The sequence below is a fragment of the Microcaecilia unicolor genome, chromosome 5 (assembly GCF_901765095.1).
Source record: "Microcaecilia unicolor chromosome 5, aMicUni1.1, whole genome shotgun sequence".
NCBI classification, from domain to species: domain Eukaryota; kingdom Metazoa; phylum Chordata; class Amphibia; order Gymnophiona; family Siphonopidae; genus Microcaecilia; species Microcaecilia unicolor.
In genome coordinates, this window is record NC_044035.1 from 336,512,681 (window position 1) to 336,532,903 (window position 20,223).

The 20,223-nt window shown below is 44.1% G+C and overlaps 1 protein-coding gene across 3 annotated transcripts in view; it reads left to right on the top strand.

Annotated features, from left to right (window-relative positions):
* LOC115470887 overlaps positions 1–20,223 on the top strand; it is a 73,079-nt gene that overhangs the window by 10,801 nt on the left and 42,055 nt on the right. For 2 of the 3 annotated variants that reach the window (XM_030204497.1, XM_030204499.1), the window contains exon 2: positions 18,600–18,776. The exons of the other annotated variant lie outside the window; for it this stretch is intronic. In XM_030204497.1, coding sequence (XP_030060357.1) covers positions 18,600–18,776 — 177 coding nt within the window. The remainder of the gene's footprint in view (positions 1–18,599; positions 18,777–20,223) is intronic. 3 annotated transcript variants of the gene reach the window in all.

The window sequence follows — 20,223 nt, forward strand, 5'->3', positions numbered from 1 at the left end:
GGAATGGATGTTAATTAAGGTAATGGCTTCTTAAAATTATTTAAATTCTAATTATATATGTCAGGAAGTTATTTGCACAGTGGCAATGTAGTTGAAGGAGTAGGAGAATTAGCATCCCTGGCTTTGTTATATGGATGTTTTGAGACATCCCAGCTCCTAACCGCCCCAGTTAGAACCTGCTAACCCTGGAATTAATCTCTTCAGTACTCAGCAGTGGATGGTACTCGTTTCTAACTTTGGTACAGGCACTTTTTCCGTAGCCCTTTTGAAAGTTACAATGTTCTCAATTTCTGGAAATACAGAGTATAACAGACAAAGACTTCGTATATATATATATATACCACTAATCCGAGATGTTGCTTTAAACCTGCTCTCAACCGTAATAATAACCCATACTGGTCAAACATAAAAACATACAATTGAAACAGTGCGAGACAAAAAGCTAATGGAAAATGTGGTTTTCATGCTTTCCCTTCATTTTGAAACAGTATATTATTGGATGCAATAGAAATACTGAAAACAGCTGTTCCGTATAACATTCAGTTATAAAAAAAAACCTAAGCCTAGGTTTTGGCAGACCAGGATAAGCATGCTGTTATTAAGGAAGGAAACACAGAACAAGCACAACACAAAAGGAAAATGACTCCAATCAGCACTAAAGGAAATAAACCCTGGTTATGGTGGCTTTTTATGAATGTTGCCCATCTAGAAATGCAGAGATGCCAAGTAACCCAGTTCCAGGCTGGAAACCTTTGGCCAGTCCTGGTTTTGAAAGAACATTTTGTTTTGTTACATTTGTACCCCGTGCTTTCCCACTCATGGCAGGCTCAATGCGGCTTACATGGGTCAATGGAGGGTTAAGTGACTTGCCCAGAGTCACAAGGAGCTGCCTGTGCCTGAAGTGGGAATCAAACTCAGTTCCTCAGGACCAGAGTCCACCACCCTAACCACTAGGCCACTCCTCCACTGTTGCTACTATTTGAGATTCTACATGGAATGTTGCTATTCCACTAGCAACATTCCATGTAGAAGTCGGCCCTTGCAGATCACCAATGTGGTCGCGCAGGCTTCTACATGGAATGTTGCTAGTGGAATAGCAACATTCCATGTAGAATCTCCAATAGTATCTATTTTATTTTTGTTACATTTGTACCCTGCGCTTTCCCACTCATGGCAGGCTCAATGCGGCTTACATGGGTCAATGGAGGGTTAAGTGACTTGCCCAGAGTCACAAGGAGCTGCCTGTGCCTGAAGTGAGAATCGAACCAAGTTCCTCAGTTCCCCAGGACCAAAGTCCACCACCCTAACCACTAGGCCACTCCTCCACTGTTGCTACTATTTGAGATTCTACATGGAATGTTGCTATTCCACTAGCAACATTCCATGTAGAAGTCGGCCCTTGCAGATCATCAATTGTGGCCGCGCAGGCTTCTACATGGAATGTTGCTAGTGGAATAACAACATTCCATGTAGAATCTCCAATAGTAGCAACATTCCATGTAGAATCTCCAATAGTATCTATTTTATTTTTGTTACATTTGTACCCTGCGCTTTCCCACTCATGGCAGGCTCAATGCGGCTTACATGGGTCAATGGAGGGTTAAGTGACTTGCCCAGAGTCACAAGGAGCTGCCTGTGCCTGAAGTGGGAATCAAACTCAGTTCCTCAGGACCAAAGTCCACCACCCTAACCACTAGGCCACTCCTCCTACATTCCAAAGCAGTGTCAGATATGTAGTGCCGGATCCTGCCCATTAAAATCAGTGCTGCAAATCCCGTCATGCACCAGGATGGGCTGGTCAGAAATCCAGGACGGCCCCAAAATTTCCAGCCTAGAACTGGGTAACCCGGCATCTCTGGAAATGGAGTCCCAATGATAGAAAAATATAAATTTAATTTAATTGGGCATTTATAACCCCCTTCTATCTCTCATAGGGGTTACAGGTGGTTTACACCATACTCAATGAATCAGTCTTTATTACATAGTAATAATAATTCTAATACAAAGCATCCTTACTACCCCAATAGTAGAGTTAATTCATATTCTACTCTCTGTTACATAATAATCCTATGTAGATCTGCACCAAAGTACTTGAAAGAGAGTTTTGTTGTGTATCATCCTGTTAGACGTTTGAGGTCTGAGTCGACAATGAGTTTGTCATCTGATGCGGTGTCCCACACAAGATATTGTGAGACTAGATCTGCTGCTTTTTCTGTGGCTGGAATGCTTTAAAAGACCAATTGAGATTCTGCTCTGAAAGTTTGCAGTTTAAGTGGTTATTAAAGACTTCTCTGTTTGTGGAAGCATTTATGCAAAGATGTCTGTTAGAGTGGCGCAGTTCTGATGCAAGTCATGGATATGAGACATCAGTGGTAGCGTATGCTTTCCGTGCATTTTATTGATTTTATTGTTGGTGCTGTATGTATTTTCCTTTGTATAGCTTTTTTTTTGTACACCGCTTTGATTTAAGTGGTCTATAAATGTGTAAAATAAATAAATAAAAACTCTGCTGCCCGTCTCGTCTTCCGCCAGGGTCGCTTTACTCATACTACCCCTCTCCTCAAGACCCTTTACTGGCTCCCTATCCGTTTTCGCATCCTGTTCAAACTTCTTCTACTAACCTATAAATGCACTCACTCTGCTGCTCCCCAGTATCTCTCCACACTCGTCCTTCCCTACACCCCTTCCTGTGCACTCCGCTCCATGGATAAATCCTTCTTATCTGTTCCCTTCTCCACTACTGCCAACTCCAGACTTCGCGCCTTCTGTCTTGCTGCACCCTACGCCTGGAATAAACTTCCTGAGCCCCTACGTCTTGCCCCATCCTTGGCCACCTTTAAATCTAGACTGAAAGCCCACCTCTTTAACATTGCTTTTGACTCGTAACCACTTGTAACCACTCGCCTCCACCTACCCTCCTCTCTTCCTTCCTGTACACATTAATTGTTTTGATTTGCTAACTTTATTTTTTGTCTATTAGATTGTAAGCTCTTTGTACTCTAGAAATACAATGTAATTACCATGTCCTACACTGACTCCTCATAAATATGCTTCAAATCTAATTGCTCTAACCACTGGATAAGTAGCCAAGTTTTAACAGCTTTCCAAAATTTAAAATGGTTACATTCTTTTTTTTTTTTCCAGTGGGTCATACAGAGCAACATGACACAAACAAGCATGCCACTGGGCAGCCACCATATCTCACAATACTGAGCATCATGTTTGGGCCAAGCAATCATTACCAATACTTGTAACATCATACTTTTAGAACAGCCTTCTTGCTGGCCTCCCACTTAGTCACCTCTCCCCTCTCCAGTCGGTTCAAAACTCTGCTGCCCGTCTCATCTTCCTCCAGGGTCGCTTTACTCATACTACCCCTCTCCTCAAGACCCTTTACTGGCTCCCTATCCGTTTTCGCATCCTGTTCAAACTTCTTCTACTAACCTATAAATGCACTCACTCTGCTGCTCCCCAGTATCTCTCCACACTCGTCCTTCCCTACACCCCTTCCTGTGCACTCCGCTCCATGGATAAATCCTTCTTATCTGTTCCCTTCTCCACTACTGCCAACTCCAGACTTCGCGCCTTCTGTCTCGCTGCACCCTACGCCTGGAATAAACTTCCTGAGCCCCTACGTCTTGCCCCATCCTTGGCCACCTTTAAATCTAGACTGAAAGCCCACCTCTTTAACATTGCTTTTGACTCGTAACCACTTGTAACCACTCGCCTCCACCTACCCTCCTCTCTTCCTTCCCGTTCACATTAATTGATTTGATTTGCTTACTTTATTTATTTTTTGTCTATTAGATTGTAAGCTCTTTGAGCAGGGACTGTCTTTCTTCTATGTTTGTGCAGCGCTGCGTATGCCTTGTAGAAATGCTAAATAGTAGTAGTAGTAGTCTCTTGTAACCAGAGCTAATATTGTGATGTCATAATGCCTCAGGCCACCAATAAGAGCCAACCTCATCAGTGATGTCACAATGGCTTGATTGTCCTATACTTTGCTCACTTTTATTACTTAGCTCTTTGAGCAGGGACTGTCTTTCTTCTATGTTTGTGCAGCGCTGCGTATGCCTTGTAGCGCTATAGAAATGTTAAATAGTAGTAGTAGTAGCCTCTCCAGCCTGCATGGCCCTTGTTTCCTTCCCCATTGTTGTTAATAAGTTCTCTCTATTACAAAATCAATAAAAATATTAAGACTAAAATTTGCCCTCAGACCTTTATAGAATAGCGCTTAGCAAGACGCGCAGGCAAATCAAAAATGTTGCCAAGTAACACCAATAATTGATTGTTATCACCCAATTATTGGCACTAATTGCCCCAGTAACCAATTTCATGATAGCGTGCAATTTTGCACGCAGAAATTTGCACGGCATTTATAGAATTTGGGGGTTAACGCCTTCTATTCAGGAAGCGATAAATGCTCCCGTGTTAGGTTGTGTTAAACAGTTAGGGCTTCTTTTACTAAGCGGCGGCAAGTCCAATGCGGGCTTACCACTCGCTATATAGGAAGTACCACCGGGCTACCACAGCAGCCCGGCGGTACTTCCCACCCATAGTGCGCTGTCATTTCCAGCGCAGAATGTACCCGACGGTAATCGGGCAGTGTCACGCACTGCCTGGTTACCACTGGGTTAACGCGGGCGCCTCTACCACCACCTCAATGGCTGGCAGCAAGGGCTCCCCCCAAATGGCCGCGCGGCAAGTGCTTTACTTGCCGCGCGGCCATTTTCCTGTAGGTAGAGGAGACTTCCCTTCTACCAGCTGCGGGAAAAGGGGGCCTCGGTGCGTGTGTAAAACACGCGCCAATGCCAGCGCCAGCCCCCTTTTACCGCAGCTTGGTAAAAGGGGCCCTTAGTGTGTAGTAATCTGAATACACTAGCTGTTGGCATTTACACACCCACTCTCTGCCCATGACACAGCCCCTTAGTTTTCATGCTATTATCATGTACAAAAGGGAAAATTACCACAGGACACTTTAGCGCATCCTGCGCTATGCTTTTTTTTTTCAGGGCACTAAGCTTGCATTAGGACTTAGTGCATCTTAGTAAAAGCGCACCTAAGTTCACTAACAAAGATCCTGTTTTGTTCTCCCAAGTATGGAGCTTGAATCTTTGATGGTTTATAATATGCTAAGCTCTCGTGTCTAAAATCTTATTTATTTATTTATTTATTTCCTTCTTTTGCTGCCTGATTCTTTCCCTACATGTGTCAGTCAGAACACTGTGTTTTGTTTAATAGCCTTGGAGTTTCTGTGTTCTATGCAGTAATTCCGAGTCCCCAACTTTCCTCTGTTGGGGACAGTTCCAAAAATACTAGGATTAGGGGGCATGCGATGAAACTACAGTGTAGTAAATTTAAAACAAATCGGAGAAAAGTTTTCTTCGCCCAACGCATAATTAAACTTTGGAATTCGTTGCCGGAGAACGTGGTGAAGGCGGTTAGCTTAGCAGAGTTTAAAAAGGGGTTAGACGGTTTCCTAAAGGACAAGTCCATAAACCACTACTAAATGGACTTGGGAAAAATCCACAATTACAGGAATAACATGTATAGAATGTTTGTATGTTTGGTGCGATGACGTCGGCATGTAATAGAAACAGAAAAAAATGTAGGCAAAGACCATATGGCCTATGCAGTCTGACCACCCATGTCATCTATTCTCCCTATTACTTCCTTAGAGATCCTATGTACTTGTCCCAAGCTTTCTTGAATTCAAATACTGTTTTCGTCTCTACCTCTTCCACCGGGAGGCTGTTCCACGAATTCACCACCTATTTCATGAAGAAGTATTTCCTCAGGTGATTTCTGAGTCTATCTCCTTTCAACTTCATCCTTTGCCCCCTAGTTCCAGAACTTCGTTTCAATTGAGACTTCCCTCCTGTGCATTTATGCCATAAGCATTTAAATGTCTGTATTATATCTCCCCTCTCCCTCCTTTCTTCCAAAGTATACATATTGAGATCTTTAAGTCTATCCTCAAATGCTTTATGACAAAGACTACTGACCACCCTCTGGACGGACTCCAATATCATTTTTGAAGGTTCAGTCTCCAAAATTGTACACAGTAGTCTAAATGAGGTCTCACCAGAGTCTTACACAGGGGCATCATCTCCTCCTTTTTCCAACTGGCCATTCCTTTCCCTACGCACCCAAGCATCCTTCTAGCTTTCACAGTTGCCTTATCTACCTCTTTGGCCACCTTAAGATCATAACATTCGATCACACCCAAGTATCGTTCCTCTTTCGTGCACAAAAGTTCTTCACGCCCGAAACTATACCGTTCCCTCGCATTTTCGCAGCCCAAATGCAATGGCCCTGCATTTTTTAGCATTAGCTGCCAAATTCCAGACCATTCCTCTATAAGTGGAGGAACGATATCCACCAGTAAGACAATACAGAGTGGTAGAAAGAAATGGCAGAAAGAGTTCAACACAATGCAAAATTCCAATGTACAGTTCTACTTTGAAGCATGTTTTTTAGCATCCCGTACCTCATCAGGTTGCAGACAGAAGATTCTGGAATATGCCATAGAAGTGTTTTTATATGATCTGTTCCCAGGATTATATGTCAAGCTACAAGTCATCAGTAACCCAGATTTGAGATTGAGGGAAGAGTAACAACATTACTGGATCGTTGGGCAATACATATTCAACAATCATGATAATGAAACTGGTATGACCAGTAGAAACAATCAGTTCCTTAGTTAAACAGAGCCAATATATATCCTAATTAATGGTTTAGGAAAACAGCTGGGGGAGGTTTTTTCCTTGCTCCAAGGGGTGGCATTTTCACAGACAATGCCTTCGAAGGTTGCCCTTCTTCCTCAGATCGGAAATAAGCAAATGTGCTAGCTGACAGTGTCAGACACTGTCAGCTAGCACATTTGCTTATTTCCGATCTGAGGAAGAAGGGCAACCTTCGAAAGCTAATCAAGAAATGTATTAAGTTATGTCCAATAAAAAAGGTATCATCTTATTTTCTTTTCCATGTTTTATTTTGTTTGATTTCTATTGATAACCTTAAGAGTGGACTAACACGGCTACCACACTCCTCTACACAGACAATGCAACAGCAGTTTCCAGGTTTGGCAAGTATTTTAACAGATACATTTTCATTGTTGGATTTTAAATATGGTGCACAGTACCAGAGGTCTCAGGGTAGACATTCAGACAGGTGTAGAGATAGAGTTACCATATGGCTCCAGAAAAAGGAGGACGGATTGAGGCAGCCGGGTTTTACTTCCATTGCTTTAAGCAATGGAAGTAAAACCCGGCTGGCTCAATTACTTCCATTGAAAGCAATGGAAGTAAAACCCAGCTGGCTCAATTCGTCCTCCTTTTTCTGGAGCCCCGGCTGGCTCAATCCGTCCTCCTTTTTCTGGAGCCCCGGCTGGCTCAATCCGTCCTCCTTTTTCTGGAGCCATATGGTAACCCTAGTAGAGAGGCAAAGTTAACTGGGTAAGTCTAAGAGGCTGAATTTCTCTGGGTATTCAACAGCAGCTAATCAGCTTAAAAAGATGGCTGAATACTTGGTTAAATATAGCTGCACAAAATTTGTAAGGCATCAGTGTAGCTTCAATCTTACTTTGTTGGGGGGGGGGGGGAGTAAAGAAATCATACTGGCAATGAGAGAAGGGAGACCAATTCAGTATTAGGGTCCACTCCAAATTACATTGTTGCATGGGTGTATTTAAGGCAGACATTTATACAGATTGATTGATTTGTTGGGATTTATTAACCAACTTTATGAAGAAATTCACCCAAGATGGTTTGTAGCAGGTATAGTTTAACATAGAACTTACAATTTTGTTAACAACATAGCAATTGTAAAACAACCAAATATAAGCATGTACAATTTCAATGAGGTAAATCTGGAAATTGCAGATTGAAACCTAGTTATAGGATTAACGTGATACAGGATCCAACCATCAGATTCTAGTAGCTGCAAAGAGGCCAAACCTTACCAGACAGCTCTTCCAAATATAACAGAAAACGTTTTTAAAGAAATAGACCACAAATCAATCCTAGTGAAACACCAATGCTGTCATCCTTTTCCTCAGAGTGAACTCCATTTACCACTGCCCTTTGTCACCTTCCACTCAACCAGTTCATGACCCAGTCAGTCAATTTAGGTCAGGGGTTCTCAAAAGAACATAACATAGTCATACTGGGTCAGACCAGTGGTCCATCTAGCCCAATATCCTGCTTCCAACAGTGGCCAATCTAGGTCACAAGTACTTGGCAGAAACATAAATAGTAGCAAAATTCCATGTAGAATCTCAAATAGCAACAACATTTTATGTAAAACGTCAATAATAGCAACATTCCATGTATAATCCCAAAGAATAGCAAGATTCTGGAATCCTAAAGAGTAACAAGATTCCATTCAGAATCTCAAAGAGTAGCAACATTCCATGCTATCAATCCTGGGACAAGTAATAGTTCTCTGTATTATGAACATAAGAATAGTCATACTGGGTCTGACCAATAGTCCATCTAACCCAGTATGCTGCTTCCAACAGTGGCCAATCCAGGCCACAAGTATCTGGCAGAAACCCAAATAGTAATGAGAACCACAGCGCTGTATATTGTGTACTTTGGTCGTACTTCAGTTAAGTAGTTGTTGCTTTATTTTACTATTTCAGTGACCTTGAAGGTTGCATTTGATAAATGAAGTTTTTTCATGTTTTTAAATGTGAATTTGCTTTAGGCTATTGAGGCAAATGATTGATGAAATCCTTAGACATTGAATCTGAAATAACTGGGCACTATAAGAGATCCTTTTGCTTATCCTATATAATAATTCTCACCTCCAACATTCTAAAGTAGCTGCCTGTGTCTGTGGCTCCTGGAGTTGCTGAGCTAGGCTCCGTAACCAGGCTGACATCACTCACAGCTGATTCCCAGGCAGGGGGAGGAGTAGGGAAACACGCGGAGCAACTTGCTCCGCATGTTTCCCTACTCCTCTCCCTGCCTGGGAATCAGCTGTGAGTGCGCCGCTCAAACACCCCCTCCACGCATCACCCAAGCCCCCCCCCGGCACATCAAACACCCCCTCCTCCCCGAAGCACATCAACCCCCTCACCACTCACAGCTTCCACTGGTAACGCTGTCCGGCCGCTGCAGCTTCTCCTGTTGAGCAGCAGAGGCTGCTACAAAAAGAAAAAAAGCCATAAATGTTTTTAAACCTGAAACGCGGCACCGTAGACAGCCATCAGGCATTGGCTGTCGGCTCTGCAGCCGCTCCTCCTCTCGCCTCCACGTCACTGCCCCTGGAGTGAGACCTCGGAGGAGCGCAGCGACGTGAGAGGCGAGAGGAGGAGTGGCTGCAGAGCCGACAGCCAATGGCTGTCTACGGTGCCACGTTTCAGGTTTAAAAACATTTATGGCTTTTTTTCTTTTTGTAGCCGCCGTTGCTGCTCAACAGGAGAAGCAGCAGCGGCTGGACAGCGTTACCAGTGGCAGCTGCGGGTGGCGAGGGGGTTTGATGCGCCAGGGGGGAGGGTCACTGGGCATGGGTGGCTGCAGGGGGGGCAGGGGGAGAGGAGGGTCGCTGGACATGGATAGCTGGAGGGGGGGCAGGGGAGAGGGAGGTGGGGAGGGGGTCCTGAGACCAGAGGTGGGGGTGGGGAATGGGGACCCTGCGAGAGGGGGGTGGGGGCACACACTCACTCACTGTATCTCACATACACTCTCTGACACACACACACACACAGTCTCACACACACAGACACTCTGTCTCTCACATACTATCTCTCTCACACAAACACACACACACACACACACACACATACACACTCTCTCTCTCTCATTCTCTCTCTGACACACACACTGCATCTCTCACACACACTTTCTCTCAAACATACACACTCCGAGGAAAACCTTGCTAGCGCCCGTTTCATTTGTGTCAGAAACGGGCCTTTTTTACTAGTTCTATATAACATCTTATGCCTCTTAGTCTATAGTGAGGCTCTATCATTATAGAAAGTTATGTATATGAAAACTGAAAAGGATCGTAAGGAGCAGCAGTGGGTTTTAAACCGGCCACTTCTGGATGTCAAGACCAGCGCTCTACCCACTAGGCCACTTCACCACTGGACTCATGCTTTAAACATTTTCCGGTAAATGTTTATTTCATCATTTGGCCGTCATGTCGAAAATGCCCCTCTAACTGCTAAAAAAAAAATGTAATTTCTGTACACAAATTTTTATATGCAGTCATGCAATTGCAAAATAAGAAAAACAAGAGTAGGCTGAAATAAAGATAAAGCACGTCAGCCTGGCCAATTATTAAATTACTTGTTAGCCTGAAGGGAAAAGAGGATTTAAAATTAAACAATGGATTATGTATAGGAAAAAAAGACTTCTCTCAGTACTACCATAAGAGTGAAAACATTTGTTGGAGATCCAGTTAGATTTCACCTCATCATTATGTAAAATGAAATAGCTCAAGTTACAAGGTTTTCAAAGGCTAATTAATAAAAGAAATATTTTTCTTCCATATAGAGGGATTTGTCCCTTCTTAAATAGTGTTGTAGTAATTTTGTTGAATTACAACATTTTGGCTGCGTGCATTTAAAATACGCATAGTTTTGCTCAAGTGCCCTAACATATTGTTGTTGTTATTTACATAAGTACATAAGTAATGCCATACTGGGAAAAGACCAAGGGTCCATCGAGCCCAGCATCCTGTCCACGACAGCGGCCAATCCAGGCCAAGGGCACCTGGCGAGCTTCCCAAACGTACAAACATTCTATACAATCAAGCCATTGTGACATCACTAATGAGGTTGGCTCTTATTGGTGGAATGAGCCACTATGACATCACAATAGGTTAAATCACTGCTCTGTGTAATAAAAGTGAGCCAAGTAGAGGACATAAGTACATAAGTAATGCCACACTGGGAAAACACCAAGGGTCCATCGAGCCCAGCATCCTATCCACAACAGCGGCCAATCCAGGCCAAGGGCACCTGGCAAGCTTCCCAAACGTACAAACATTCTATACATGTTATTCCCGGAATTGTGGATTTTTCCCAAGTCCATTTAGTAGCGGTTTATGGACTTGTCCTTTAGGAAACCGTCCAACCCCTTTTTAAACTCTGCTGAGCTAACCGCCTTCACCACGTTCTCCGGAAACGAATTCCAGAGTTTAATTACGCGTTGGGTGAAGAAATATTTCTCCGATTTATTTTAAATTTACTACACTGTAGTTTCATCGCATGCCCCCTAGTCCTAGTATAGAAAACTAAGGGAGAGGGAGGGTAAAAAGCTCAATTATAATATCACAGAAACTTCCGCCCGAGCATCCAAGGCACAAAGACAGGGTCTGGCTCAAATAAAAGTTTGGCAGTTATTAAAAAAAAGACAAGCATGTGTCCTTTGCAAAAAAAAAAATTAATCCAGTCATTTGAAACCTGATACCAGGTTCATGGCTGCCCACGCTGTCAGGAATGTTGAGCTTAGTGACTTAAATGTCAGGTTTTACATCAGCATGCAGATTGCCAGATGACGTGCTGGTTGAACAGGAAGAAACACACCTGATGGTAGAAGACAAGGAAGACTCAAAAGAGAAAAAGGAAATAATAGCCACGTTTTAAATAAAGCTTTGGATGCACCTGATTAGGGAAAGTGGTATGAGACTTTTTGAAATATCTGAAAGAGAGATTTTGGATTCAAGGAGTTTGTTTAGCATCTAAAATCAATAAAAATATTTTTGCTTGCGTTTCCTGAGAGAGACGCTATTTAAAAGAAAAAGGCCAATGAAATTATTTCTATCTGCAGGATTTGTAGGTCAGCATTCTGCCAATAACTCTGTACCTGGCTAGGAGGCTAGGGCTTTTCAGCTTGGAGAAGAGACGGCTGAGGGGAGACATGATAGAGGTATATAAAATAATGAGTGGAGTGGAACAGGTGGATGTGAAGCGTCTGTTCACGCTTTCCAAAAATACTAGGACTAGGGGGCATGCGATGAAACTACAGTGTAGTAAATTTAAAACAAATTGGAGAAATATTTCTTCACCCAACGCGTAATTAAACTCTGGAATTTGTTGCCGGAGAACGTGGTGAAGGCGGTTAGCCTGGAAGACTTTAAAAAGGGGTTAGACGGTTTCCTAAAGGACAAGTCTATAAACCGCTACTAAATGGACTTGGGAAAAATCCACAATTCCGGGAATAACATGTATAGAATGTTTGTACGTTTGGGAAGCTTGCCAGGTGCCCTTGGCCTGGATTGGCCGCTGTTGTGGATAGGATGCTGGGCTCGATGGACCCTTGGTGTTTTCCCAGTGTGGCATTACTTATGTACTTATGTCCTCTACTTGGCTCACTTTTATTACACAGAGCAGTGATTTAACCTATTGTGATGTCATAGTGGCTCATTCCACCAATAAGAGCCAACCTCATTAGTGATGTCACAATGGCTTGATTGTATAGAATGTTTGTACGTTTGGGAAGCTCGCCAGGTGCCCTTGGCCTGGATTGGCCGCTGTCGTGGACAGGATGCTGGGCTCGATGGACCCTTGGTCTTTTCCCAGTGTGGCATTACTTATGTACTTATAAATAACGAAAATGCTTAGATTAACATTTAGGTTAGAAAGTGTTCTTGCTGTCTGAAAAAGCAGTGCACAATATATCGAACTACTTGGGCTTAAAATACAGAAATTCTCTTCTTAAGCTCTCTTTTTCTTTCTCTGTTGCAGAATTTAACAGTTTATAGGGAGCTGATAGGGGCACGATGCGATTGCTTCTGCCGTGGCTCCTGAAACTGAACTTAGATGTGCCAACCTCTTTTCACATTGGTTGCTTTTTCAAAATGCCTTCTGAACCAACCTAGAATAAAACTGGCGACCTTGAAGTGAAAGATTTTATGACAATTCCCTCGGACATTCTAGTCTCTGTTGTCATATTTAGGGCCAGAGGTACTAAACATTTTTTCCCCCATAGAAGTATTGGCAGTCATTTTATAAAGGAATTTTTGCACTTAAACCCCAAAATACTATATATGGCACTCAAAATTACACGTGCTTAATTTGCGCGCACAATTTGAGTAACGAGTCAATTACTCCTGGATTCTGTATAATGTGCCTCATGTTCCGCGCTGAAATCTAAGCGTATTCCATAACAATTTGCATAAGTTAATTGGCTTAACAATCAACATTGATAACAGCACCTAATAATCAATAATGAGTGCTAATTGGAAATAATTAGAATTTATGCACAGAACTCGCTAAGCATATTCTGTAATGAACTTGCCTAAATTCTAATGTATGCAGTTCAAAAGGGGCAAGGTTATGGGTGGGGAAATGGGCGTTTTTCTGGGTGTTCCAAAATTTAAATGTGTAGTTATAGAAAATGGCCCAGTGTGCGTAAATCTACGTGCTGGGATTTACTGCCACATTTTCTTTAGTGTAAACGGAGGCATGTGGTTTTAGACACTGGGATATCAAGTAAGCTTATTCTATATACCGCGCCTAAATCTAGGTGCTACTTATAGAATACCCTTAGGTGGAAATGTTTTCCGCACAGCAATGGCGTAGCTACGGGGGGCCACGGGGGCCTGGGTCCCCGTGGATTTGGCCCTGGACCCCCCTGCCGATGACCCTCTTGACCCACCCCTCCTGCCACCAACCCACCGTCGTCGTCGCCTACCATTGCTGGCGGGGGACCCCAACCCCCGCCAGCCAAGGTCCTCTTCTTCCGGCGCAAGGCTTCGTTCAGTTTCTGAGTCTGACGTCCTGCACGTTGTACGTGCAGGACATCAGACTCACAGAAATATCAGCCAATGAGGTCCTCTTCTTCCGGCACAAGGCTTCATTCTGTTTCTGTGAGTCTGACGTCGGACGTCAGACTCACAGAAACAGAACGAAGCCTTGCAGATCAGCCAGCAAGGTCCTCTTCTTCCGGCGCAAGGCTTCGTTCAGTTTCTGAGTCTGACGTCCTGCACGTTGTACGTGCAGGATGTCAGACTCACAGAAATATCAGCCGAGGTCATCTTCTTCCGGCAAAAGGCTTCATTCTGTTTCTGTGAGTCTGACGTCCGACGTCAGACTCACAGAAACAGAACGAAGCCTTGCAGATCAGCCAGCAAGGTCCTCTTCTTCTGGCGCAAGGCTTCATTCAGTTTCTGAGTCTGACGTCCTGCACGTTGTACGTGCAGGACGTCAGACTCACAGAAACAAAATGAAGCCTTGTAGATCAGCCAGTGAGGTCCTCTTCTTCCGGCACAAGGCTTTATTCTGTTTCTGTGAGTCTGATGTCCAACATTGTACGTGCAGGACGTCAAACTCACAGAAACAGAATGAAGCCTTGTAGATCAGCCAGTGAGGTCCTCTTCTTCCGGCACAAGGCTTCATTCTGTTTCTGTGAGTCTGATGTCCAACATTGTACGTGCAGGACGTCAAACTCACAGAAACAGAATGAAGCCTTGCAGATCAGCCATCGAGGTCCTCTTCTTCTGGCGCAAGGCTTCGTTCTGTTTCTGTGAGTTTCTGTGAGTCTGATGTCCTGCACATACAACGTGCAGGATGTCAGAAACTGAACGAAGCCTTGCGCTGGAAGAAGAGGACCTCGGCTGGCGGGGGTTGGGGTCCTCCACCAGCAAAGGTAGGTGACGATGGCAATAGAGGAGGGTTGGCGGCAGGAGGGGGGTCGAGAGGGTCGTCAGCAGGGGGGGGTCAAAGTTGGTGGTTGTGGTGGCGGTGGCGGGGGAGGTTGGCAATGGCAGGGGGTCGGTGGCGCTGGGGGGGGGGGCTAAAATGTGCCCCCTCACCTCGGGCTCTGGACCCCCCTCCTGCCGAAGTCTGGCTACGCCCCTGCCGCACACATTTCTAAGCGCCATATATAGAATCTGGCCCTTAGTGCCAATAATCGGGTACTAACAATCAATTATTGGAGTTAATTTGCAACAATTTGGATTTATATGCACATCTTGGTAAGTGCTGTTCTATAAAGATGGACACATAAATCTTTTAGCATACAACTGAAAGGAGGTGTGGCCATGGGAGGAGCATGGGCAGGTCAGGGGTGCTCATTAAAGATGCGTACAGTATTATAGAATTCAGGGGATCTATGCCTTGTTCTATAAAGATGGACACGTAAATCTTTCAGCATACAACTGAAAGGAGGTGTGGCCATGGGAGGAGCATGGGCAGGTCAGGGGTGCTCATTAAAGATTCGTACAGTATTATAGAATTCAGGGGATCTATGCCTTGTTCTATAAAGATGGACACGTAAATCTTTCAGCATACAACTGAAAGGAGGTGTGGCCATGGGAGGAGCATGGGCAGGTCAGGGGTGCTCATTAAAGATGCGTACAGTATTATAGAATTCAGGGGATCTGTGCCTAATTTACACACAAGGATTTATACCAAGTTTTAGTTGGTGCAAATCTTCGTGCCCAAAGTTGCTATTCTATCAACAGTGCCTATCTCACAGTGCCATTTACAGAATAACACTCCGCGTTCATTTTTTTGGCACCTAAATTTGGGTGCCATTTACAGAATCTAATCCAAAACCCTTTTTACACACACAAAAGAATTAACCCAGGGTATATGCATAAAAAAGTACTTACAGTGTCAAGAAGCTGAATACTTGTACATGACCCAAGTGCAGGCATGTTCTTTGGAGGAGTTTGGATTGAGCATCAACATTCATAATTGCATGCATATTTTATAAAATATGTACGTACATTACATGTCAACATTTAGGTCTTTTCCCAAGCAGTGTAAATGTCAGCAGCTTCTGATCCAATAGGATTCAACTGTGAGCTTTTGGAGGGAAGCATAAAATCTAAGAACAAGGGAGAAGCCATGTCTTTCCTCTCCTAGAGGGAGTCCAGCTAAGAAGGGTTTAGAGGAGCAGTGGGGAGTCTCACCCTGTGACCTACCAGACCTTTAGCTTTCTACTCAAAGGACTAAAGGGAGGAGAAGTAATAATACAGGGATTAGCAGTCTGTTAATCAGCTGTCCCCTGAAGTCTTAAGGAGCAGAGCTAAGTGTTTTCATACTGCAGTGTTGCTCTGATCTACAGTGGTCCTTCTGAGGCAGAAAGTCTGATGACAGGGAGACTGGATCCTAAACCTTAGACAGAAAAGAGCAAAAGTTGAAGCTGCTGACAACTGTAAATCCCAATCAGGAAAGGGATCGAAGGCTGAAAGCAGTGGAATTATTGAGTGCCAATATACTTCAAGTGACAGGGAATAATTCATTCACCCAGGAGTTTATCCTTATCCTATTCACAGGGCAAACTTACAGCACTCACCTATAACATCTAAAGGAGAGTTAATTATATACAACACTAGAATAATAGCACAGTAACCCTGTCGCCACCCAACTAAGAGAGATACTACTACCATTCTAATGTAACCATCCTGCTTATTTTCGAAGGAGAAGGGCGCCCATCTTCCGACACAAATTGGGAGTTGGGCGTCCTTCTCCTAAGGTTGCCCAAATCGTCAGAATTGAAAGCCGATTTTGGCCGTCCTCAACTGCTTTCCCTCACGGAGACGACCAAAGTTCAAGGGGGCATGTCGGCAGTGTACCGAAGGTGGGACAGGGGCGTAGTTAACAGATGGGTGTCCTCGGCCGATAACGGAAAAAAGAAGGGCGTCCCTGACCAGCATTTGGCCGACTTTACTTGGTCCATTTTTTTTTCATGACCAAGCATCAAAAAGGTGCCTGAACTGACCAGATGACCACTGGAGGGAATCGGGGATGAACTCCCCTGACTTCCCCAGTGGTCACTAACCACCTCCCACCCCGAAAAAAAAAACTTCAAAAACTTTTTTCTTTTTAGAGTATGTCCTTTGCTATGCCTCTGTCCAAAATGTGGATGTTTCTGTGAGAAGGACATCCATACCTTTGCTATGCCTCTGACACCCTTTTTATTTATTTGAATTTTGGATCACAAGTAGCAGCAGTGGGATTTGAACCCACCACTTCTGGATTGCAAGACCAGTGCTCTAACCACTAGGCCACTCCTCCACGCCCTTGAAATTTGGCCATCCCTGTGGGGGGGGGGGCAGTATGAAGGTCCTGGGGGTGTGTGTGTCAACGAAGGCATAACGAAGGCGTGGACGTCCTTCTTTCAAACATTTTGGACGTCTTCAACTGCCCCCCCCCCCCAGGGATGGCCAAATTTTAAGGGTGTGGAGAAGAGTGGCTTAGTGGTTAGAGCCCTGGTCTTGCAATCTAGAGGTGGCTGGTTCAAATCCCACTGCTGCTATTTGTGATCCAAATAAATAAATAAAGAGGGTGTCAGAGGCATAGCAAAGGCATGGATGTCCTTCTCACAGAAACACCCACATTTTGGACGTCCTCAACTGCTGTCGCTTCCCCTCCTTACGAAGGAAATCGTGTGCAAATGAGCTAACAGCGAGCAGCTCATTTGCATGCAATTTCCTTCATGCATGCCCATTCCTTTCCAGATCGGTAAGGGAAGGGCTTTTTCCATTCAGTTAGTGGGACCAGTGCACTACAAATGCTGGCTCCTCCCATGACCAAATGACTTGGATTTGGTCGTTTCTAAGATGGGTGTCCTCGCTTTCCATTATCGCCGAAAACTGGGGACGACCATCTCTAAGGTCGACCTAAATTTCATGATTTGGGCATCCCCGACCGTATTATCGAAATGAAAGATGGATGTCCATCTTGTTTCGATAATACGGGTTGCCCCGCCCCTTTACAGGGCCTCCCTTAGAGATGGGCGCCCCCGTTCGATTATCCCCCTCCATATCATCCAAGCTGAGAATAAAGGGATACAGAATATCAAATAGAAACTTTCATGTACCAACATAAGGGGCAAGGAGTGTATGTTATCATCTCTACTGTTGCTAAATGTACGAAAGATGGAGAAGTGTTATGAACAGTGTTGCAACCAATTTACCTAAGCATATGTTACAAAATTCTTTTTATTATTCTTATGCCGTGCATACTAGTTAACTACTAAAAACTCCATTAAAGAGATGTTTTATCTTAACCTCAGCATGGTCTCCAGTGATCCATGTTGCTTAATATTGTCCTTTGTGTAACACTTTTGTTAATTACTATAGTGAGCTTGCTAATCAGAGAGTCTGTGTGCGATGAGTTAAAATTGAAAAGGGAAAGGAATTAATTTTGCCAGAGACACTACAACATGAATATGTAACTGCCTCAGGAGTGACCCTAAGCCCCAACCAACTAGAGGTCCAATATAGAAAAATGGCAGCACTAAAATTAAGAATCATTTGAAAAGACAACTTTGCCAAATGCCTTGTCATCAGTCCTTACAATTTACAAACCCAATTTTAGGTGAAGCAATCATAAACTGAAAACTCTATATGTGAAAAATTCTTTGTGCAATGAATTTCACATTTAAACTTTCAAAACACAGCTCAGTTTTAGGATATAATAGTCTAAAAACTTATCTTAATTCAACCTGCCAAGGAGATCATCCATCCATCATGGTATCACATTTCGAGACGATCTGCATCAGGGATATAATCTCCTAAAAATTCCAAGTAAATATCATTATCAATTTTTGTCCTGCCTTCTCAGTCCTATGAATCGAGTCACTGGCGTGGAACTTCAAATAGCAACAATAACAATTTAGTCCCCTCCTCAGTTTACAGATGATTTTCTGAGGAAGATCCCAGCCTCTGATTGGCCAAAGATAATTGTAGTGGCAGATGGATCATGTGGCGAATCAAGTTCGGTCCTGGGAATCAGCTCAGACTACCTCGTTGAATCCTGCAATGCCTACGGAGCAAATGCTGCCTTGGAGAGGCCCGATCAGAGACAGGTACCTAACAGAAAATAATACCCCATGGGATAGTTTACCTAGTATTGCTATAACTGCTAACAAGATCTAGTCTAGGATAAATCTTAACCTTTTTGTTTTTTAAATGTATAAAATGTATTCCTGGCATTTAAAATTCTTGGTATTTAATAGAATAAAATACAGGGGGACATTGTTTTAGCTGTGTCTTGTTTTCTCACAGTTTTTCGTTTGCTCAAACGGTTGCCAAGTGGCAACAGATTAATCCAGTGCTAGTCTTACCTCATTGCATGCAGGGAATTATAGTCTTGCTTTTCTTTGGGATTGCAGTAGGGAAATTAAAAATTCCTGAGTGTGATGAGATAAAACCAAGAGTGGATAACCTGTCTTGAAGATCTGGAGCCACTTTGTAAGCCCTACATCCACATCTTCGGGCCTACTGTATCGTCAAAGTGATTTCGATCAAGGTTTATTCTGGAAATGGTTCTCAGCAGATTATGCGCACCTTGCACACACAAGGGGGCGCAAATATACACTACATGCTATTCCAGTGTTTTTCAACCACTGTGCCGTGGCACGTTGGTGGTCCGCGACTGGTCCGCAGGTGTGCCGCGGGAGTTGAGGGTCATTTATTAGTTTGGCCAGCTTAATTTGAGCTAGAATGGACTGTATTTTTTTTTTAAGTTTTCTTGTCTCTAGCGATCGGTACCAACGAGCAACGATTCATACAGCCTGCTCGCGCCAACCTCGGAGCCTTCTCTCTGATGTAACTTCCTGCTTCCACATAGGTGGGAAGCAGAAAGTTACATTTTTTTTCTTACATTTGTACCCCGCACTTTCCCACTCATAGCAGGCTCAATGCGGCTTACATATTATATACAAGTACTTATTTGTACCTGGGGCAATGGAGGGTTAAGTGACTCGCCCAGAGTCACAAGGAGCTGCCTGTGCCTGCAGTGGGAATCGAACCCAGTTCCCCAGCAGGGGCGTAGATACGGGTAGGCCTGGACGGGCCCAGGCCCACCCACTTTTGCTCTAGGCCCGCCCCAACCCAACAACATCGCTGCCGGGAGTGTTGCCTGCCTGAAATTCTTCTCCCCGCTGCTGCCTCGGTCCCTGCAGTATTCTTTTTTTTTCACCCGTGACCAGCAGCGCTACGATTCACAGAGGCCGCTCTGCTCCCCACTGCAGCGTCCATTCGGCCCTACGAAAACAGGAAGTGCGTCAGAGAGGGCCGGATGAACGCTGCAGGGGGGAGCGGAGCGGCCTCTGTGAATCGTAGCGCTGCTGGCGACGGGCGAAAAAAAAGAATGCTGCAGGGACCGAGGCAGCAGCGGGGAGAAGAATTTCAGGCAGAAGTTCTTCGAGAGTTGCTGCACAGGGGGGTAAGGAGTGAGGGAGAAAGTTGGACATGGGATGGGAGGGAGAGATGCATAAGAAGAGAGAGGGAGAGAGAGAGAGAGAAAATGTT